The sequence below is a fragment of the Phocoena sinus genome, chromosome 14 (assembly GCF_008692025.1).
Source record: "Phocoena sinus isolate mPhoSin1 chromosome 14, mPhoSin1.pri, whole genome shotgun sequence".
NCBI classification, from domain to species: domain Eukaryota; kingdom Metazoa; phylum Chordata; class Mammalia; order Artiodactyla; family Phocoenidae; genus Phocoena; species Phocoena sinus.
The window spans coordinates 83,112,195-83,135,536 of record NC_045776.1 but is presented as its reverse complement, the minus strand read 5'-3'; the positions used below and the strand labels follow the sequence as shown (position 1 = coordinate 83,135,536).

At 40.0% G+C, this 23,342-nt stretch overlaps 1 protein-coding gene across 8 annotated transcripts in view; it reads left to right on the top strand.

Annotated features, from left to right (window-relative positions):
- The window catches only part of SBNO1 (strawberry notch homolog 1), a 58,575-nt gene extending 35,663 nt beyond the window's left edge, over positions 1–22,912 (top strand). For 5 of the 8 annotated variants that reach the window (XM_032654591.1, XM_032654592.1, XM_032654590.1 and 2 more), the window contains 12 exons: positions 534–669; positions 1,397–1,509; positions 1,600–1,671; positions 2,139–2,238; positions 4,553–4,627; positions 5,305–5,451; positions 5,876–5,970; positions 6,071–6,163; positions 12,738–12,875; positions 13,542–13,618; positions 14,633–14,826; positions 16,379–22,912. In XM_032654591.1, coding sequence (XP_032510482.1) covers positions 534–669; positions 1,397–1,509; positions 1,600–1,671; positions 2,139–2,238; positions 4,553–4,627; positions 5,305–5,451; positions 5,876–5,970; positions 6,071–6,163; positions 12,738–12,875; positions 13,542–13,618; positions 14,633–14,826; positions 16,379–16,521 — 1,383 coding nt within the window. In that variant the 3' untranslated portion in view covers positions 16,522–22,912. Of the gene's footprint in view, positions 1–533; positions 670–1,396; positions 1,510–1,599; positions 1,672–2,138; positions 2,239–4,552; positions 4,628–5,304; positions 5,452–5,875; positions 5,971–6,070; positions 6,164–12,737; positions 12,876–13,541; positions 13,619–14,632; positions 14,827–15,094 lie in introns of all 8 variants that reach the window. The other 3 variants (XM_032654593.1, XM_032654587.1, XM_032654594.1) reach the window with 3 other exon arrangements.
- The last annotated feature ends 430 nt before the right edge of the window (positions 22,913–23,342 follow it).

The window sequence follows — 23,342 nt, the reverse complement described above, 5'->3', positions numbered from 1 at the left end:
TTTCGTTAGTAATTTAGGCCCATTTGTGTTAGAAATTGTATTAGTTGGGGTCAGATTTGGCTGTTAAGTGACAGAAAATCCAAAATCATATTCACTTAAAGTGGAAGTTCATTTCTCTCATGTACAAGTTTGAGTAGGTGGACCAGGACTGGTATGACGCCTTGAAGTCTAGGTCTCTTCTGTCTTGTTCCTTTAATATGCAGCCTTCCATTTCCTAGTTACCTCCATATTTCAGGTTCAGTCATTACATCTCTACATTTCAGCCAGCAGAGAAAAAAAGAGGAGGGGAAGGGCATATCGTTGATTAGGGGCATTTCCTGGACGTTGTTCAGGTGACCTACTGGCTGGAGTGTGCCCACACTTAGCTGTAAGGGAGACTGGGAAATGTAATCTTGATTCTGGGTGTCCTTGTAACCATGTACAGCTAAAACTGAGAGTTAGGAAGTAAAGGAGAATACGTATTGGTGGCTGTTTCCCCACCTCTCTTTGTGCAGAAGTGATCTTTTGTTCTTTTCTCCTTACATTTGATACAGAATATTGCTATCATCTCAGAAGCTGCCAGCTCCGGTATTTCATTACAAGCAGATAGGAGAGCTAAAAATCAAAGGCGAAGAGTTCATATGACCCTGGAATTACCATGGAGTGCTGATAGAGCAATCCAGCAGTTTGGTAAGTTCCTACGCTGAGTTTCACTTCACAGCCAGGAATTACCGGGGAAATATTCTAATGCTAGATATACTAAACTTGACAGATATGTAGGTTTTGGAGATGTTTGTGTATTGCATATACCTTAAAATATAGAGGGCATCATGAATTTATTTCCTGGCTGTTTTAAAAGCTGTAAAAGACCTACGGTAGGGCTTTCTGGCATTATATTCAAGAATGGGGCTCCTCAGGAGTATCTTCATTGTAGATCTCCAAGGATGTTATCCATGTCAGAGCAACTGCCACTTGATGTCTTTTTCAACCCCCAGTAGCTTCATTGAGGGCACATTGCTCCTCCTTTCCCTTCCATCTTCATGTCCCTGTGACCTGGTGATTTAAAAAACAACAACAACAATTTTGGGAGAATCCAGAGCAGCTGTGCATCAGCAACATTGTGGTCAACCAAACTGGGGTAGCACCAGTAATGTGTTCATCATTTAATAATTTTATGGAGTTTCTGCTCCCCCGTAAGTGGGAGTATTGTTCTGAATACAGATGTTGTTCAAGTTGGCGTTTTTGATTTTGTGCCTTTTGGGGAGTTAGGGTAATTGTTACATTCTTTAATTTTTCTTCTGGTTTAAAGATTTCTGGATACCAGCTTACTGTTAAGTGCTGGGAATAGGTCTCAGAATACTAGTATCTTGAGAGCACAATCAGCGAATTTTTTTTTTTTTTTTTAATGTCATTACAGGGCGAACTCATAGATCAAACCAAGTTACTGCTCCAGAATACGTCTTTCTGATTTCTGAATTGGCAGGAGAACAAAGATTTGCATCTATTGTTGCTAAAAGACTTGAGAGTTTGGTAAGTTTTTGAGTTATATAGATGTGTGTAAAAGATGATGTATGTTAACCTGTCTTCTGTGCCTTGATTGGAGATTTTATGTTTGGATAGGGTGCGCTTACACATGGAGACAGAAGAGCAACAGAATCCAGAGATCTGAGTAGGTTCAACTTTGATAATAAGGTACATTTCAGCTTTCACTATCTGTGAAAAATGATTGCAGTGTATGGTGTCTGTAAGGAACAGAAAGGGAAAGTAGTTGCTGTTTAAAACTTAAAGCTGTCTCCTCTTATGGTTTTGCTATAACATCATGGCTAGTCCTGTAAGACACGTGGCAGTTAGATCTTTGGTGATCAACTGTGCAACATAATCATCTTCTCATTCCTACTGGAAAATAAGACTGTAATAATACTTGTGGACGAATGCAGTGTGAGTCCCAGAAGTAAAGAAAGCTGTTTATTATGGAATGCCTGCTGTGTACAAAGGTGTGAATGAGGCACTAGGCAGTGTAGAATACATATAAAAATAATTGAGTCCTGCTATTTTTGACTCTTTGGTACAATAATAGTTCTTATAGCATTCACTTGGTCATGTGATTGAAGAGTATCCAAATGCTGAAACTTGTTAAATTTATTTGGTTTTTATTGCAGTATGGAAGAAATGCTTTAGAAATTGTCATGAAATCCATTGTAAACCTAGATTCTCCTATGGTATCACCACCTCCAGACTATCCTGGAGAATTCTTTAAAGGTAACTTTTAAAAATAATCATAACAAAGGAAAATGAGTACTGACAAGAAGGTACAAAACTCATTCTAACATGTGCTGCTGTTTTTAGTTTTCTTTGGACATAAAATGTATAAAATTTAGAAATTGATAGTTAACAGACACCTAAATTGATGTCTTATAATAAGCAGTAGATTTATTAAATTTCATTCAGGTGACGTGTTTTTACTGTTGATAGAGTTCGTTGCATGTTGTTTAATACTAGATTACTAGAGGAAAAATGGTTTTGTTAGATTAATTTGAACATGACTATGCCAAATAGCTTTTAAAATTTAAAGTACCTAGGTAAATAATCTGTGGGGGCTAGTGAGGGTACAGATAAAACAAAACTAGCCGTGTATTAACTGTTGTTAAAACTGGGTGCTGGGTACCTGTGGTCCATAGAATATTCTCTTTACATTTGTGTGTATTTAGAAATTTTTATATTTAAAAAAAAGTCCTAAGTAGTGCTATAGAAATTCCTAGATGTATCTTGCAAATCTGAAGAATAGATTTTACCCCATTAATATTAGTAGTCTGGGTGATTTCAGTAGTTCAGCAAACTGAAAATATTTTGGAAAATAAACAGATGTAAGGTATTTGAAACATTATCCTTATAGAGTTAGCATTTTTTACTAGGAAGTCCTTTCCAATTGAACCCATGTTTAGTGTTGGTAACAGTCCATATTGACATAGCTGGCAGGGGTGCTTATAATCACTGATGGCATTTAACAAAACAAAAAACCAATAAAGTCTTGGCCCTGTTCTTTTTCTCCCTTTCCCTTTCGTTCCCTCTTATTTTCTTTTTATTTGGTCATTGGAGGGATTGTCAAAAACAACTCCCCAATTTATTTCTAATTCTAAAAAATTACATGTTTTTTATTCATTATAAGTGATGAAAACAATCTAAAAGTGAATAATGAGGAGCCCATACCCTCTCCTTAACTACCTGCTACCTACCAGTCTCACCTGCTGATGTTAACAAATGTTGACAATCTGAACAGGGGCAGCCTTAACACACCTTTATCCGTTTGTCTAAACACAGAGCTTTTTAAAAAAAACATGTTAATATTACTTGCAACGTACTTTTCTCACTTGGTACATCACAGGCATCCCTTACAAATCAATAGCTATAGTACTAACACATATTTTAACAGTTGTGTAATATTCTACATCTAGCTTATGTAACAGTTTTTCCCTTGTTGATGTTCAAGTGGCTTTCATTTTTTTGCATCACAAACAGTGCTGGAATTACAGCAGTCATCCTTCTATTCAGGAATTTCCTCCCATAGGATGGATTCCCAAAATGAGGATTTTTTGCATTGGAGCTCTTTGGCTACAGAGTTGTCATCTGCAGAATCTACACATTTTGAGCATGTAGCAGTCTAGCTGATTAAATAAATGTGTAAATAGGATATAATTATGCTTCCTGTTGATCCTTTTCTCTTTCTTAAACCCTTTTTACTGTAAGTCTGGGTTAGAGCCTGGACACAAATACTTTTTAAAAGTTTTATAAACTGTCCTCTTAGTAACGTAATTCAGAACATGTTGACAGTTATACACGTTGCTCATCTTCTGCATCGCCTTGTCAGTACTGATAGGTAACGTTTGGAAAGGAAGCATGATTATTTCCTTACATAAATTATTTAATTAGTATCCTGCTGTATGTTCGAAGTTGTTTAGATTCTGTGGGTGACAGCTTTGTAGCCAAGGATCTCCACTGCCAAGGGTTGTTGTTGAAAAGATATGACATTTTAGTGAAATAATAAAATATAATGTGAGGTTTGAGTACTCTAGGATTTTGAAGTGTCTAAAGATCTTTAGGGGCTGTGGGTTCCATTTAATTCAGCTAATAGGAACTATGCATAGACTGTGTCTTATATGCTAGAACTTGATCTAATTTGATTAGTCAGTTAACAGCTCATTGAGTTATTTGGGCTATAAGGTTTATTTTTTGATTGTTTTAATTTATTTTATTTTTGGCTGTATTGGGTCTTCGTTGCTGTGTGCAGGCTTTCTCTAGTTGTGGCGAGTGGGTTTCTCACTGCAGTGGTGCAGTGGCTTCTCTTGTTGTGGAACACGGGCTCTAGGTGTGCGGGCTCCAGTAGTTGTGGTTCGCGGGCTCTAGAGCACAGGCTCAGTAGTTGTGGCACACAAGCCTAGTTGTTCCACGGCATGTGGGATCTTCCCAGACCAGGGTTCTAACCCGTGTCCCCTGCATTGGCAGGCGGATTCTTAACCACTGCGCCTCCAGGGAAGCCCTGGGCTATAAGGTTTTTTATAAATTTGTTTTATTACAGATGTTCGACAAGGACTAATAGGAGTTGGCCTGATAAATGTAGAAGATCGTTCAGGAATTCTTACTCTAGATAAAGGTAATGGTATGACTTTTGTATGTATATTCATAACTGTTGCTGTATCATTATAGCCCATTTTGTTGTTTATGCTTTCATCAAGTTGAAGGGGAAGCTTCAAGTCTCTAGGTCTCAATCCCTCATTACTGAGTGTTCACAGAGCATTCTCGGTGGTTTTTGCTATGAATAACTATGGTTATTCAAGAAATTAAATCTCTATTCTCTCTACATAGCAGCAGTTCTCAAACCAGGTTGCATATATGATCAGCTGTTGAGTTTTTTAAAAAGTACTGAAGCCAGGGCAGGAGCTCAGACATCGGTAATTTTCCAGAAGCTCCTGGGCATTCTTGTGCAGCCAAAGTTGAGCTTCACTGACTTAACAGCACTTAAACTTTATGAGTTAAGACTTAATGTTGGAAAACTAACATTCTGTTGTGCTAAATTATATTCATACCTTCAGTAAGCGAAGCTGAAGATGCAAAAATTCAATTTGGCAAACATCTTTTGAGCATGTAGTATAGTTGTGCTAATTGCTAGAGGTAGAAGTGGTCGAAGTATAGCCCTGTTCTGGGAACAGTACAGGAGTTGTGAGGGAAGTCTTAGAGAAGAAAGTGAGACTCTTACTAGGCTGAGATGAATAAATTTTTTAAATTGCCATTTGAATGCATTAAATCTTTCATACAATCTTGTCATTGCAGATTATAACAACATAGGAAAATTCTTAAATAGAATTTTGGGCATGGAGGTGCATCAGCAGAATGCGTTATTTCAGTATTTTGCAGACACACTTACTGCAGTTGTTCAAAATGCCAAAAAAAATGGAAGATATGATATGGGAATCTTAGGTAAGTTGGGAAATTTTTAAAACATCATATGTATTCTTTTTTTCTTTCTTTTTAATTAATTTCATTTTTGGCTGCATTGGGTTTTCTTTGCTGCACATGGGGTTTCTGTAGTTGCAGTAAGCGGGAGCTACTCTTCGTTGTGGTGCGTGGGCTTCTTGTTGCCGTGGCTTCTCTTGTTGCAGAGCATGAGCTCTAGGTGCATGGGCTTCAGTAGTTGTGGCACGCGGGCTCTAGAGCACAGGCTCAGTAGTTGTGGCGCATGGGCTTAGTTGCTCCGCGGCATGTGGGATCTTCCCCGACCAGGGCTCGAACCCGTGTCCCCTGCATTGGCAGGCGGATTCTTAACCACTGCGCCACCAGGGAAGCCTGTCATATGTATTATTGATGAAATTTTTTTTTTATATGTTGCTTTTTCTTGTTCAAGATCTTGGTTCTGGAGATGAAAAAGTGAGGAAAAGTGATGTTAAGAAGTTTCTGACTCCAGGATATTCAACCTCTGGCCATGTAGAATTATACACGGTAAGTTTAGAAAACGTGCACGTTCAAGTATAATATCATTTTCTGGTAAGCATTCTCCGAAGTGAGTTTAATTTAAATTTTATTATTATTTTTTTTACAGATAAGTGTAGAGAGGGGAATGTCCTGGGAGGAAGCTACCAAGATTTGGGCTGAGTTGACAGGACCAGATGATGGCTTTTATTTGTCATTGCAAGTAAGACTTGTTTCCCTTAAATGTTAGTTGTTAAGATATGTAATGTGTTTTCATTGCCAGCATTGTAATTAATCTGTTCACTTTGTGCTGATTTTCCAATTGTATTTAGCTTTCTGTGTTTTGATAATTTATCACTGTAATTGTGATATATTTTTATTTAATACATTTTGAGGAGTATTATTAAATGCTAGTTTTAAATTATTACTTATTGGGGAATTCCCTGGTGGTCCAGTGGTTACTATTCCACACTTCCACTGCAGGGGGCACAGGTTTGATCCCTGGTCAGGGAATTAAGATCCTGCATACTGCGTGGTGTGGGCAAAAAAAAAAAAAGTTCACATATTATTAGTAAATTGAACCCTTGTTTTCCATAATATAGTGAGTGACCTTCTTTAGTCATAATAATGCTTTATGTCTTCAAGATTCAGTTTTCAGTTATTAGTGTAACTACATTCATTGGTTTAGTATTTGCCTGTGGACAGAGCTAAGGAGAGAGGATGTGTGAGTGTGTATGTGTGTGTGTGTGCACGTGTGTGTACGTGTTTACATTTAGACATATACATATACACACACAAATGAATGCATATTTGTCCTGATCAAAACTGGAATTTTGGGGCTTCCCTGGTGGTGCAGTGGTTGAGAGTCCGCCTGCCGATGCAGGGGACACGGGTTCATGCCCCGGTCCGGGAAGATCCCACATGCCGTGGAGCGGCTGGGCCCGTGAGCCATGGCCGCTGAGCCTGCGCTTCTGGAGCCTGTGCTCCGCAACGGGAGAGGCCACAACAGTGAGAGGCCCACGTACCGCAAAAAACAAACAAACAAAAAATATGGAATTTTAATCTTACCTCTTCTCTGATTTTTTTTTTTTTTAATTTATTTTATTTTTGGCTGTGTTAGGTCTTCATTGCTGTGTGCGGGCTTTCTTTAGTTGCAGCGAGTGGGGGCTACTCTGTGGTGCGTGGGCTTCTCATTGTGGTGGCTTCTCTTGTTGAGAGGCATGAGCTCTAGGTGCCCGGGCTTCAGTAGTTGTGGCACATGGGCTCAGTAGTTGTGGCATGCGGGCTCTAGAGCACAGGCTCAGTAGTTGTGGCAGACGGGCTTAATTGCTCCGGTGCATGTGGGATCTTTCCAGACCAGGGCTGAACCCGTGTCCTCTGCATTGGCAGATGGATTCTTAACCACTGCGCCACCAGGGAAGACCCTTCTCTGAAATTTTGGTCTTCTTTCTTCCACACTAATAATCCCTGTTCTTCAGGGCACACAGGATGATAAAATATCATGGATACTATGCCCCAGTATTTTGAAAATATTTTTGTTGTAATAATAACTTTTTTTGCATAAGCTTACTTTATGCTATTTAAAAAATAGTTATACTGTTTCTGCATGTCAACATATGGCAATTATATAGTATACTCTTCTTTTTTTTTTTTTTTTTTTGGTACGCGGTACGCAGGCCTCTCACTGTTGTGGCCTCTCACGTTGCGGAGCACAGGTTCCGGACGCACAGGCTCAGGGGCCATGGCTCACGGGCCTAGCCGCTCTGCGGCATGTGAGATCTTCCTGCACCGGGGCACGAACCCGTGTCCCCTGCATCAGCAGGCAGACTCTCAACCACTGCACCACCAGGGAAGCCCTATACTCTTCTTTTAACGCTTAATTAATCTTAGTTCTACAGGTAATTAATTTATACTTAAAGCTCACCACTCACTCACTAGTCCTTAGGTTAATATCTCTCTAGTTATTTTGTCTGAAGCCCATTATGTAGTAGATTCAGGAAGGGCTTATGGAAACATTACTCCCTGAATTCTTACGTGCTGGTAAGTTTGTGCCTTTGTACTTGAAAGACAAATTTTACCAGACATGAAATCTTTTTTTTTTGCGGTACGCGGGCCTCTCACTGTTGTGGCCTCTCCTGTTGTGGAGCACAGGCTCCAGACGCGCAGGCTCAGTGGCCATGGCTCATGGGCGCAGCTGCTCCGAGGCATGTGGGATCCTCCTGGACGGGGGCACGAACCCACGTCCCCTGCATCGGCAGGCAGACTCCCAACCACTGTGCCACCAGGGAAGCCCAGACATGAAATCTTTAGTTCACGTTTTCTTTTCTTGGATATCTTAAAGATGCTACTTATTCTTTTGAGATAGAGTTGCTGTCAAAAAAATTTTTTTTAATTATTTTTATTTTGGGCTGCGTTGGGGCTTCATTGCTGGGCGCGGGCTTTCTTTAGTTGAGGCGAGCAGGGACTACTCTTTGTTGCAGAGCGCGGGCTTCTCATTGCAGTGGCTTCTCTTGTTGCAGAGCATGGGCTCTAGAGTGCAGGCTCAGTAGTTGTGGCGCACGGGCTTAGTTGCTCCGCGGCATGTGGGATCTTCCCAGACCAGGGCTTGAACCCGTGTCCCTGCATTGGCAGGCGGATTCTTAACCACTGCGCCACCAGGGAAGTTCTCTACATTTTGTTAATTTTTTAAAATTATGGTAAAATATATAACAAAGTTTGCCATTTTATCCATTTTAAAGTGTATGATTTAGTGTCATTAATTATATTCACATTGTTGTGCCAACATCACCATTAAACAGTAGCTTTCCCCTGGCCTGATAACCTTTGATCTATTTTCTGTCTATGAGTTTGCGTATCTTGGTACCTCATATAAGTGGAATCATGCAGTATGTGACAGTTGTGTCTGGCTTCTTTCACTTGGCATAATGTTTTCAAGGTTCGTCCATGTTGTAGAATGTGTCATAACTTCATTTCTTTTTGTGACTAATATTGCTTTGTATGTGTGTAGCACATTTTACTTTTTATTTGCAAATATTGGGTTGGCCAAAAAGTTCGTTCGGGTTTTTCAGTAAGATGGTACCAAAAACCCGAACGAACTTTTTGGCCAAGCCCTTTATGGAGTGACCAACTGTAAATGAAGACCTGGTTCAAGAACTGCGTAAAGGAGACCAAATATGATGATGCCACAGGCAGGGTGAAACCATAAATAAGCTCTCTAGAGCAGGAATCCCTAAATTTTTTATGTCGGGGGTCAGGTAGTATTTTAGGTTTTGCAGAGAATATGTGGTCTCTGCTGACTATTCTTTGTGGATTTTTTTTTCTTAAATTCTTTAATTGAATTATGTACCCATGAATGCATTATTACACTTGTGAAAAAATTTAAATACAGATAGCACTAAATTTTTTGACCATCATTCCCAGCCGCGGTCCCTTCCCACCTTCCCAGAGGTAGCCACCGTTACCAGTTTTGTGTCTGTTCTCCCAGACCATTTTCTGTGCATTTAATGCATATGTATTGTAGCCATAGGAAACAATTTACTGTTTTAGATGGTTGATTTGTTGTTGGTTATTTTTTTTACACCAATTCTATGATACAGTATCGATCATTCTTTAAATGCCTTTCTCACTAAACAATCAGTCTTGGAGTGCTTTCTGTATTGATACTTATAGGACTACTTCATTCATTGTGGCTGTTGCATGGTATTCTGTGTTATGAATATACCATGGTTTATTTAGCCTGTGTCGTATTAATTGACTTTTAGGTTGTTTCCATTTTTTCTCTTACAAAGGACATGCTTCTTTATGTACCTGTGTGAGTGTATCTCTAGAGTAGATTCAGAGAAATGGCATCACTGGATCTTAAGATCACTTACTTATTTCTATGTGTGAATGAGAGGATAAACTCTTTTGAAGATCCTGGAGGAGAAAAAGTTTAGTTCTTAAAAGTCTGAAAAATGATTTTCCCCCCAGCTTTGTTCTTGGCTTCTAGTATTATCTTGAGATTTCTAGCTAGGGTGGGATGGGTAAAACTGAACAAGTAAAAGGACATATCAGGATTGAGGGGAAAGATAACAAGCAGATTTGGCTGAGTTTAAGTTGCTGCCTTCTCTCTCCTTTTTTTTTTTTAAACATCTTTATTGGAATATAATTGCTTTACAATGTTGTGTTAGTTTCTGCTGTATAACAAGGTGAATCAGCTATATGTATACGTATATCCCCACATCCCCTTCCTCTTGTGCCTCCCTCCCACCTTCCCTATCCCACCCCTCTAGGTGGTCACAAAGCACTGAGCTGATCTCCCTGTGCTATGCAGCTGCTTCCCACTAGCTATGTATTTTACATTTGGTAATGTATATATGTCAGTGCTACTCTCTCACTTTGTCCTGGCTTACTGTACCCCATCCCTGTGTCCTCAAGTCTATTCTCTACGTCTGGGTCTTTATTCCTGTCCTGACCCTAGGTTCAACAGCATGGATTTTTTTTCCTTCCTCAGAAACTTTCTCCCTTCCTTCCTTAAACTTTTCTTAAGCTTAGGAGCCTCAAGCCATTTGGTCCATAAACCTGGTTTACTGGTCTCTGATTCAATAGCAAAGCTCTCAAACTGGATCTGGCTCCTAGTTGTGCATGTATGTGTGTGTATGTGTGTTTGAAAATCTTATTGAGATTATTGTAGATTCTCATGAGGTTATAAGAAATAATACAGAGAAATTCCTTTTACACCAGTTTTCCCAATGGTAACATTTTACAAACCTATAGTATAATATCACAACCAAAATACTGATACAGTTCACTAGATTTTATTCAGATTTCTCTGAGACCTTGGATGGGATTTTGATTGGTCCCTATAGGATATTGGTTATTTTATTTATTTATTTATTTATTTTTGTGGTACGCGGGCCTCCCACCGCCGTGGCCTCTCCCGTTGCGGAGCACAGGCTCTGGACGCGCAGGCCCAGTGGCCATGGCTTATGGGCGCAGCCGCTTCACGGCATGTGGGATCTTCCCAGACTGGGTCATGAACCCGTGTCCCCTGCATCGGCATGCAGACTCTTAACCACTGCGCCACCAGGGAAGCCTGGTTATATTTTTTTCACTTGAAATTATTGCCAAATTGAGGCACTGGTAGATTTTGATGAAAATGCTAATCCCCACCAGTTTCCCTTGAGTGAAAGGATGTGGTAGCGTTGTCCTTTGTTACTCTCTGCTGCATGGCCACAGGCAGCTGGTTGTGAAGAGTGAGGACCTTGGAAGAGACATCCTTCCAAGAAGCTGTAGCCTCCTTCATTGAGCCGCCTCAGCAGCAAGCAGTTTCAACTTGCAGTGTGTGTAACGTGTGTTGACATGAGGAAAGCCATGTCAGAATCACTTTTAATTCCACTGTAGTGTGATGATTTATTTTATAGTTACAATGAATTAACCTGACCCTGTCAAGATAGATGACACTGCTGTGTGCTTTAAACACTGCCTTAAAGTATATAGTTAGCTAGAGAATTTCACATCAGCTGATACAAAATTTTAAATGTATTTTTCACTTAACTTTTGTTTCATAGACTTTGCAGTAATTATATAAACAATGTTTCAAATCATTTGAACAAGTAAAAGACGAAGGATCTTTAGTATCAATGAAGAGAAAAGTAAAGTATTAGGTCCTTTTATCAGCATAAGAATTACCTTAATATAAAAAGGTAGTAGGGCTTCCCTGGTGGCGCAGTGGTTGAGAGTCCGCCTGCCGATGCAGGGGACACGGGTTTGTGCCCCGGTCTGGGAAGATCCCACATGCTGCGGAGCAGCTGGGCCCGTGAGCCATGGCCACTGAGCCTGTGTGCCCGGAGCCTGTGCTCCGCAACGGGAGCGGCCACGGCAGTGAGAGGCCCACGTACCGCAAAAATAAAATAAAATTTTAAAAAGGTAGTAACTTAGCAAATGATTTATTTTGTAGAGGAGCTGGGAAAATACCTTTGAAACTTTTCTTTTTCCTTCAGTTTTGCTCCGGAGACTGTTGCTTTGAAATTGTTCACCATTCTTCAAAAGAAATACTAATTTTCCCAATCTTATTTTTCTTTGCGTTAAATGGGGCTTTTTACAAATCTCAGGGTTCCTCTCATAAAGTCCAACTTTAAAAAAATTTTTAAAATAAAACAAGTTCCATCGTTTGTCTAATGCATCGTTTTCTTCCACTTCTGCATCATATTTATGTATTATTTGTTCAGCATTTGGCTTTCTCCTGTTACAGCGTTACCGTTTACAGATGAATTTGTGATATTTCATGTGATATTTTACCGTCACACAACCATAGGAATAGGTTGTAGCACTGATGGAGTAGATGAATTCAGAGGACTGTGGGTGATCAAAAGGCATTATCTTGAAGGTTATATATTTCATTGTAACTTGAAGGAGAGTAACATACAGCAGAGGTAAAATTATTTCCTGTGAAGACCCTTCCTGCCCACTACCTAGATTCTTACCTCACATACCTCTGACCCTGTTGAGGCTGCGAGTCCAGTTTCCTGGACTAGAGGAAGCAAAATTGTCTCCACTGGACATCGTGCTTTAAGTCTTATTACTCAACACAATTTTCTAAAGATTGTCTTGCCTCAGAGATAAGGTCCATTAGCCTTCACTTTGGTGAGACCTTGTTCAAGTCGGTTACACAGCAGGTGTTATCCTTTCATACAGTTTTGTATTTACAAACTCACTTGGCTTTGGTGATGTGATGGTACAAAAAGCAAGCATGTCTTAAAGTGTGCAGTATTGAATCTTTATATTTTCTCACCTATTTATTTATTTATTTTTAATAGATAAGAAACAACAAGAAAACTGCCATCTTAGTTAAAGAAGTGAATCCTAAAAAGAAGCTTTTCTTAGTTTATAGACCAAATACTGGGAAACAGCTCAAATTAGAAATTTATGCTGATCTAAAAAAGAAATATAAGAAGGTATTTTTCCATTTGTACATGATGTTATATATAAATACTTGTTTTATAATAGTATATTGCAACTATGTTTATATGGAAATTGTCAATTTTTCCTATTTGATTACTGGAAAATTGTTTCAGAAAAAGTTTTATCAACTCTGGTTAAATTAATATCCCAGTCTTAATGTTATCAACTGTTAGGAAACTTAAAGATGATTACTTGAAACAGCTTATGTTATCAGAAAAGGAAGTTTCTATAGTGCTAACTACAAAAATTAGAATTTTTTAAATAAAGGGAAGATGTACAAGACTGAAATTCCTTCCCACCAACTCTTGGTTTTACTGTGAACTGCTGTGTTTATATTTTGCAATAATTTCTGGAAAAACAGTGATACCTGTTTTTCCTAACTTTACTATGTTATTTTGTTGTTATTATTACCTTATATTACTATTATTCCTAGCCGTTTTCACTTGCAAACAATTATAATTAAGTTAAATATTTGAAATATTCATTACATGGGAAAAACCTCATGGCAGAGCTTTATGGGTAACATTCAAATGCAAGCAGTAGTGAAGACCATGTTTTCTGTATAAAGATGGTTTTAAGTTGGCTTTAGAGACCAAATTAGGCAACCAGTTTGTTTAAAACAATACCTTTTCAATGGAATTTTTGTCTTGTTTTCACAGGTAGTCTCAGACGATGCCCTGGTCCACTGGTTAGATCAGTATGATTCATCTGCAGATACTTGCACTCATGCTTATTGGTTAGTTTTCATTTTTCTCACCATATATTCCGAAGTATAATCAAGATTTGATTTAAACACCCCTTCATTCTTTAGCTATCTGTCCCTATAAGTGCACAAGCAGATTATCAATTGCTCGGTGTTGTTTCTTTAAGCAGAGGTACTTGTTGGAAGTCTCTGGCCCATGCACTGTTTTAGGTCTCCCCACTGATGCTTTGTTACTTCCAACCAAATGTTGTCTGCCAGCATGGACTTAACTATCATTCTTAGGATTGAGACTTTTTCTTTCTCCTCTCCTTCCTTCCCTTCCTTTATTTTTTCTTTCCTCCAAAGTTTTATTGGTGTCCCAAATCAGTTTTATTCTTAAGGCTAGGGAACTTCTAGGAAACCACAGAGGTACCTCAAATAGTTAACAGCACTAGAAACTTTGTTGTTGAGCCCTGGAGCTGATCCTGCTGTGCTACTGGGCTAGCCAGAGGTGTTCTCAAGTCATTATGTTCATTTCAGGGCATTGAAAATGGAGTATCTGGCCCACTTTTTGAAAAGGGATACAGGATATAGATGAATTTTAGCTAGGTTTTTGTTTAGACACGTGTAGGTAGATAAATTTGCTTTTGTTTATTTGCTGAGGGCTTTTCCACTTACCTGATTTAGAACTGTATATTGGTAGTTTAATACTACGGAAATAACTGGCAGGATTATTTTATAAACTGACATTAATACAGTAAACTAATGGATATTAAAATGACAAATGCTTAAATGGATATCAAGACCAATAAATCAGCCCTTTTATAAGGGAGTCAGGCCCAAGAAATAACTAATTTTAAAATCAGTAGTGATACCTTAAGTTGGACAGGATAATCCAATATGTCAGAAGGACTGCAGTCTACAAACTATATCAGTAAAGGTAAATGACGGTAGGCCGTTTTCCATTTGAAATTAGGGTAGACCTTGTGGGCCTTGTGTGTGTGTGTGTGTGTGTGTGTGTGTGCACGCACGCACGCACATATACATTTTTTTCCTTATCTATCCTAGGCGTGGCAATTGCAAAAAAGCAAGTTTGGGATTAGTTTGTGAAATAGGTCTTCGTTGCCGCACATACTATGTATTATGTGGCTCAGTACTGAGTGTCTGGACAAAAGTCGAGGGTGTTCTCGCATCTGTCAGTGGCACAAACGTGAAAATGCAGATAGTTCGGCTAAGAACAGAGGATGGACAGCGGATTGTAGGTGAGTTTTAATTTTTTTTTGGTTTGAGCCTTGAGAAGAAAAATCAGGTCCTGTGTTTTTCTTATTTTGCTTCTAACGTCTTAGAATCTTAGCATCTATCTATTCCAGTGGTGGGGTAGAGCTTGCTTTATATTATGTTCTTAAAAGGGTAAACAGTAGTTAAGCTTTTTTGGGTATAGTTGGCTCTGGCTGAAATCCTGATGTGGTTGTGATTTTATGCTGCCCTCAGTGGTCTTGCTCCCCTCCCTCACTGTCGACATCTGTGCAGGCTCCCTGGTATGAAGACTAAGGATTCTCTGAAGTCTTTATGTTCATTGTGCCACATTGAGACTATGGAAGTCAAAGCCACTGTGCACAGAGGATGGACTGGAGTCCTGCAGGGAGCAAGGGAGACCAGGCTAGCCGCTCCTACTGTTCCCTCAATGACAGGCCTCACGGAAATCCACCCAGTTATTGCACTTTCCCTGTCGCATTGTCTTTGTTTCTTTTGCAACAACCTTTCTCTCTATCCTGGGTTGCATGTTGGTAGCCTGTGGGCTAGTCAGTCCATGGACATTTTTTTGATCCTCAGGTATTTTTGGTTGCAAGATTTCAATTGAGTTAGTTGCCAACTTTTAAAAATCAAAAGATTGTGGGCTTCCCTGGTGGCGCAGTGGTTAGGAATCTGCCTGTCAATGCAGGGGACACGGGTTCGAGCCCTGGTCCGAAAAGATCCCACATGCCGCGGAGCAACCAAGCCCATGCGCCACGACTACTGAGCCTGCGCTCTAGAGCCCGCAAGCCACAACTGCTGAGCCCGCGTGCTGCAACTACTGAAGCCCATGTGCCTAGAGCCCACACTCAGCAACAAGAGAAGCCACTGCAGTGAGAAGCCCACGCACCACAATGAAGAGTAGCCCCTGCTCGCTGCAACTAGAGAAACCTAGTGTGCAACAACAAAGACCCAACGCAGCCAAAAATAAATTAAATAAATAAATTTATTTTTTAAAAAATCAGAAGACTGGATTTCTGTCTTCTTCAAAACAACAACAGCAGCAGCAACAACAGAGAAGCTTGGAACATTGAGCCCCTGTTCCCACATGGGAGGAGTTAAAGTTCCCTTACCCAGGATATATATACTCTCCAGTTTGCTGACTTCCACACTGTGCCACTTAGAAGTTACTGCTTCAGTACGCATTTGAATTTGCAGCCACTATTTTGTAGTCTCTTTGGTACATTAGTATATGCCAAAGAAGGTGGTGCTTGCATACATTTGTGGAGCTTCAAAGATAGTAGATAGGAAGGTACTGTACTTGGCCTTCTGTTGCTTCAGCAAGAAGATGGTGTTGCACTAGACACATGCATTTGCTCAGGTATTTGTGGGTGATGCTGCTGAGGAATCGGGCTACTTCTGAAGGGGCCAGTTCAGTTATTAGGTATTCATTTAGTTTTTTTGTGGAGTCTTATTCATTAAACTTAATATTATACTTCATTTGGAATTTGCTATGAGGCTGTAAAATAGTGTGGTTTCTCCTGGAAGCAACCGCTATAAATTCTTGTTTTCTAATTGCAGGTTTGATCATTCCTGCAAATTGTGTGTCTCCTCTTATAAATCTCCTGTCAACTTCAGACCAGTCTCAACAGCTTGCAGTCCAGCAGAAACAGCTCTGGCAGCAGCGTCACCCCCAGAGCATCGCCAATTTGAGCAACGCATAAGAACAGACAGGTTTCAACATGGATGTATATGAAATGCTGTTGAAGCATATCATTTGCATAAAAATCAGGGACAGTTTCCAAAGAATTATAATTTTTTTTCAGTTGTGCTCTCTCTCTAGTTAATTTTTTTGGGAATAAGGACAAACCTGGAATAGATAGCAAAACTGAAAATCAGCAGTGCCGATGGTGGTACATATGTCTTTCCTCGTGCTTTTCCCATGGTACTTACCGTATGCTTTTACTTTGGGTGAGCAGAGGGGTATGTGCGCGTGTGTGTCAGTCTGTTTGTTTGTGAGTTTGTTAAAAGCTACGAACCATAATTGGTTTAAAAATGCTTGGAACTTCCCAAACTGGCTTTACTTTTATGTTATACAGTGCTCAGGGTTAACGCAGTACATCCATGCCATTGCTGTGGGACTTATCCCCGGATGCATGTGTTTTGAGTCTATAAATAGAGAAAATATATATTGGTTTCTTTTTCCAACTTATTAAAACAATAGGTTTATTAAAGCATGAAATGAAAGGTTACATATCATGCATTCAGGTTCTTTTTCTAGTTTTTGTTCTGACAGTGCATGTCTTTGAAAGCATGCGTAAACAAGATTAACACAGAAGTCAAGTAACGGAGAGAAACATTTGTAGATGTACAGCATTGGTTATTGCATTTTTATAGTGTTTATACCTGGGTATTGCTTCAAACCCTGCGAAATCACCTTCTCCCATTCTCCCTGCCCCAGGTTTCTTGTCAAGGTAATGAGTACATACATTTTTTGGTGATAAAACTCTTAAAAGTTAATTTTAATGTATTAATAGTATTCCTAATGTGTGCTGCAAAAATGGCTACAAGCCTGCTTTTCTTAAAATTACATTTTTCTTAACTTAAAGATAGTTTTAGAAAGAAGTACAAATTGGCTTCCGTCTTGCAAACAATCTTTCTTTTTTTTACTTCGTTATCTTAATTTGCTTTGTCACTCTTAAAAATGGAAACCGTACTTGAGTTGTAAACTAGACAATGAGGAAACACTTGAGGCTTCTGCTGTATGTTTATTTCTTGTTGTTATTGTTGTTACCCAGTAACTTGAATATTGTTTAATGTGTTGTAAGACATTGTAGAGTTTATCTCAAGCTGTTAAAAATGGTAATGTACAAATGTGAATAGACACTTATCTATAATATGGGTAAGTTTTGTTTCGCCTATAATAGATGTTTATAAAAACAAGTGAGGGGACAATTGGTCTTTTTGTTTCCTTTTTTTTCCTTTCCTTTTTTTTTTTGCTTGCACAGGTTGCACTATTGAAAAACTGAGATTGTATAAACCTGGTCAAAAGCTGCAAGATACCACAATCTTGTAGATGTCAAATAAAAAGTTATTATACTAAGCAGAAGTGGACTCTTGTTTAGGCCCTCACCACCTTCAAAAGTAGTCTGTGATGGGGTTGCTGCAGAACTTGCATGTTGCTCAACATTCCAGGTAGCCTTATATTTTGGTTTAAAACCTACCCCTCAAAATTGAAATGGTGTTGAGGAAGGGGTAAAATGATAGTACTTTTGAAAGTTTCTCAAGTTGAACTGTTCTCCTTTGTAACTTTCTAAACTTATTGCAGAATTAGGTGAGATATATGTTAAGTGATGGGAAAGCTAGGGCTATCATCCTCTTGGGTTTCTTCAAGCCTGAGTTTGGTTATGTCACGTTTACCGTAAGTTTTCTTTCTTTGGATTTATTTATTCTAGACGCCTAAAGGAACAAATTGAGAATAATTTCTGTTCTTTGGCATATTTCGCCCAGTGGATGCAACTTTTATCCTCAGTCTAGTCCTTGTATCTCAGGCAGTGATCCATATGAATATCAACCAGTGTCCCTTGTTAGGGCCACTAGACCCAGCTGGCAGTCAAGAGCAGAATTGTCCACCTGCACCAGAACTTCCCAGTTAGTTCTTCTGTTTTTAAATCAGGAGCCCAGTCAGCTTCCATCAACATCCCGAGGTGAAATAGAGCTGTGGAGGGGGAAGCATAACAAGCCTGTTACCTCCAGTGAGACAAAATGGCAGGGTTGGGGAAAAGAGACTCCCTCTTGGAGGCTTGGCCCAACTTCCCTTTTTTGTGTGTGGGAGTATCTTTTTGAGCAGGTTATGGTTTTTTCCAAGCAGCTTCAGTGTGAGGATTCTTTAGCATGCAGTTAGTTGACCCTCACAATTTATGATGTAATGTTTGCTCTTGGAATAGCTATCTTGTTACAAAGGGGGATATATGTATGTTCTGTTCTTTGTAGAACAGCTTTGTTTTGCTTTTTTAAAAAAAAGTCCAGAAGTAAGGCCTCTGAAAACTCTCAAAGTAGACCTCAGAAAGGCAGCCGTGTAAACGGATGGGGAGCCGAGGTGCCACGTGCACATGCTTATTGTGGTGTGGTGTGCATGTGAGCGCTGGCAGTCTGCTTCCCATCCTCTCTCTGGAGGTGAACACATGACCTTTAACACTGTGCCCTTACCCAAGTCAGCAAGTTTTAGGTTGGTCAACATGGGAAAACCCAGCATTCAAGGTCCTCCTCTGTCAGAAAATCAAGTCTCGACAACAGCTAACTTCTGTACAACAGATCCTTGTATTTCAGGATCTGAATGCCACGTCTGAAGCCAGGGACCTTGTTGAACCCGATGTGAGTCCATTTGGCCTCTGTAATGCCTTTTCTCCCTTTTTAGCAATATGGCTCTGAGCACAAAGATCTTGATTACAAGTCACGTTAGTGTTTTCAGAGTTTACGGTGCCGATTGTACTGAAAACCACTTTCCCAGTCCAGAGCTGCTCAGACGGTATTGGCGGGGGGGGTTAGCGTTCCCCTAATTTAGCACCCTCCCTACCACAAGCTGCAGTTTAGTGGGATAACCCAGATATTTATCAACGATATGAATTCCTAAAAGTATTAATAAGGTATTTTTAAACACAGTTGATGAAAAAGTAAATAGCTTAAGCAATTTTCCCTTTTTGCTGCTAAATTGCCGGTACACTCTTCAGTATCTTCTCTCTGCATCTGTATAGAAGTTAGCAAGAGCCTGCATCCAAAGCAGTGTAGTGGTGTGTGTGTGTGTATGTATTTATTCCAATCCAGCTAGCACTTCAGAAACCTTTTTGAGTTGCAACAGTAACCTTTTACTTGTATTCTGCTTCATCTGTAATGGTGAAAGTTCTAGATTACCAAGCTCCAGGGGTATATAATATTCTAGAAGCATACGTTTCTGGCTATAGCCACTGGGACATTCATTTGCTAATCTCCATGTGATGCTATTAGAGCAACTTCTAACAGGCATGACGAGAAAGGGTACCAGACACTTACCGTTGTGTAATGGGAGCCTTTCCTCAGTCCCCTCCACTTTCCAGTTTAGCAGGAGGGGAAAAAAAAGCAATAGATTAGAAATGATGGATGCATTTCAGTTTATGAAAGTAGGAGCAGAGGAAAAGTGTTTTTCACTTGGGTCCTTTTCTTGATTAGATATTAAGAGGAAGGTCCCTATCTAAATACTCTCATTTTAAAAATGTACCTGAACAAATAAAATAAAAATGTACCTGAATGATATTTGATAGTTTCTAAGAATGGTGCTACATAAGAGTCGCTGTTAGACCAGTATGCAGTTAACAGATGTTCGGTTAATGCAGGCATCCCAGGGACAGTAGGCATTTGTTGACTATCCTTCCTCTATGTCTGGAGTCTCCTTGGCTAACACCACACCTCGCACGCTCACTGTGCACGCTTTGCTGCTGGAATATGCAGCAGGCAGTCCATGTCATGGCTACAGCTGTGAGCAAAAGCCATTTGTAAAAAGTCCTCATTGGATGCCAGTTGTCTAGTACAAAGGCAGTGTCTTTTAAGGGCGTATAAGTGAAGGAAACACATATATAGATACCTGCAACTCGAGCTAGCTAGTAATTTTTTTTCTGCGTACTTGAGGTGAAATCCAAAACCCACCTTCTGATTTTATGCTGTACTTATATATATATATGTACATAATGTGTATATATAGAAATGTTGAGTTCTTTTTGAATTCTGAATGTAAATATTTCTTGTAAATTGGGACGCCACCAGCTTGTTTTTCTCTTTTCCCTCCTCCCTCCAATCCTATTTATTCTTTTCTTGACTTCCCATAGGGGGCTTCTTACAAATTGTTATTTTTTGGATGTAGAAACGTATGAAAAACTTCTTAGTTGAATTTGTTCATATATTTTAGAATTCGGTTTTGCATCTTTACCATAGAATTCCTATGTCTGTTTTGTGTTAATATTTTTCAACATGCCTGATTGTGTTTTGCATTTTTATTACAAATTTTTACTGTGTGCAATGCATTGTATTGGGGGGAATGTACTTGAGTGCAATTTCTGATACTGTCATTATATGACTAGTTATGCTCATTTATGTTGCTCTTTGGAAGCTATAGTGAGCCTCATGTTTTCACCTAAAAAATTTCTTCCCAAGACTTCCTTTAAGCTCCTCTAACTTCTTCAGTGCATTTGGGATCAAACTTGCTCTTCAGTAAACCCGACTTGTTCCTACCCTTGCAGTTTTTCAGGCCTGCACCAAATCCTTCATCCTTGCGGCTTTCCAGCTGAGAGGAAAATCTTGCAGATCTGAACAGTGATTTATGACCTGCTACTGCTGCAGATTTTCTGTTTCTTTAAGAAGTCCAGCGTGTACTTTTAGCCTGCAAGTAACAATCAGAAGCTTACTTTCCAGTGAGCATGGGTAATCTGCTTCTGCTCCCACCAGTTAAGGATATTTATAGCAGGAGTGGAGACAGACCTGGTACATGCTGGTCTCCATGCTGACAGGTGACATTAGAGAATGTCCTTTAAGGGACAGTTTTCCTCCGGAATCGAGCAGCACAACTGCTGTGGAGGCTTCCATGAGCCTTCAGCTCAAGGGTTGATTCTGTGCTGAGGGTAAAACAGCCAGTTAACTGTGGAGGGACTGGCTGGTAGGATCTGCTGAGCTGTCCCGCCACCAGTGAGCTGGTGAATTGATCTTGACTAGATTGGCTGTAAAGCTAGGAGCTGAGCTGGATCAGGGCATTCTTAATGATTGGATTAGTGTTGCCAGTAGGGCAGACCCAGGGGTGGCTCACAAAAGTGGTGGTAATCATCACCAGGGAGGCCAACATTGCATTTTTACTTACAGATTTCGCACTTCTAAGAAAATCTTCCTCCTTAACTTTCAGGAAAGATAGCCGTGAGCCTTTCTTGGGCCTTCATTTGTGTACATGTTTCTCTCGTTACTAGTGAACTTCGTAGACTTCCTGAAATTTAAAAGTTGTCTGCATTTAGGTAAGTCTTAGGAACCTAATTTGGCATGAAACGGGGCCTTTCAGAGGAGAGCTCCAGTGGGAATCCCTGTCCCAGCACGTCCTGCCCGGCTTTCCTCCTCTGGCGCCTGTGGAGCAGCAGCCGTCAGGACACCATGAGGCTAAGACTACACCCTTGTAGTGCAGAGTCGAGCAAGGGGTGCCACCTGGGAACATCAGTTCTCTTTGATACTTGCAGGTCAGGCCTCCTTGGGGCTGAGGGTCAGTCCGCAGGCCCCTTAGTGAGAACTCCCTGGCTTTTCCGCCCACCCTGTCCTGAGGGCGTTTCTTGCTGTGACAGTATTTGTGGCACTGAAGAGGATAAAGAAGCTTCAGCCTTCTTTCTGACTTCCACTTTACGGGGCAGAGAGCTTTTTTTCTACGTAGCACATTGCAGTCTCACCTCCATCAGAAAAAATCATCCTGTTCATGGTTTATACTGAATTTGCAAACTACTGATATTATTTTTCAATAACCACTTGTATCTACCATCAACCATGAGAGGTGGGAAGAGGTACGCTGTATCTCTGCAATAAAACTTTTGCCAGGTTCTACCTCTGCTGAGCAAAGGATACTTTTATACGTAGGCATAGATCTTCCTTCCTTTTCTGATCTGACATGGTGCATCTTGAGACAACATACGATGGAATCCAAAGACAATTTGAAACAAAGGTGGATGTAAACTCTTCCGGTTGTTTCTGTTCTGTTCTCTTTTTTAAAATCTCTCTTTTTATATTGCTACTCTGTTTTGAATGTCCGTCAGTGTATGAAGGGTACGCACTGTTCTGATGATACTGCACTGCTTCAGCCTTCCGTGGTAATACAGTACCGAGTGTCCAGAGACGATTGTTCCGACCGTTTTGATTTGTAACTTTAAAAATTGGGTCTCATGCAATAAAAATGTATTGGCTGCATTTAGCGAGGTTTTATACCCTTGCAAGTAAAAACGATCAACCATGAAGCGTAACGAATTCTGTATTTAGTTTTTTTGTTGTGTCTTTTGATTTTTGTTTTTCTGTTTTTTTTTTCCTTTTTTTGTAAGATTCTTAAATAAATTAAACTGGCTAATATGCTGCTTTTCTCTGTGTATTTTCTTTGTCTGGGTTCTGAGCACCCGTTTAAGCTGTGTCAGGGCAACCACGCTCGCCTAGAGAGCTTCTTTCCGTTGGGGGCTCGGACTTCTTTTATGTTGGTTTTTTATTTTAAATGAATTCTAGAAGACTTCTCACGATGTGGAGAAAATGCAACCAAGCATTTGTTAGAGTCAGAAATGTCCGTGCTGCTGCAGAGCTTCAGTGAGTCAGCACCGGGTGCCCAGGCCGGGGGGCTTGGGTCATGGGGTGTCCTCCCTGAAAGGTGCCAGGAGTGTTGGAGGACTTGGGGGTATGAGGCTTCCTATTTAAAATTCATTCCTGATGGTGCACAGCCATCCAGTCTGAGTCGTAAGATTGGAGCTCTGCTTAAGAAAAAACAAAACGGAAACTACTGCAGACAACATAG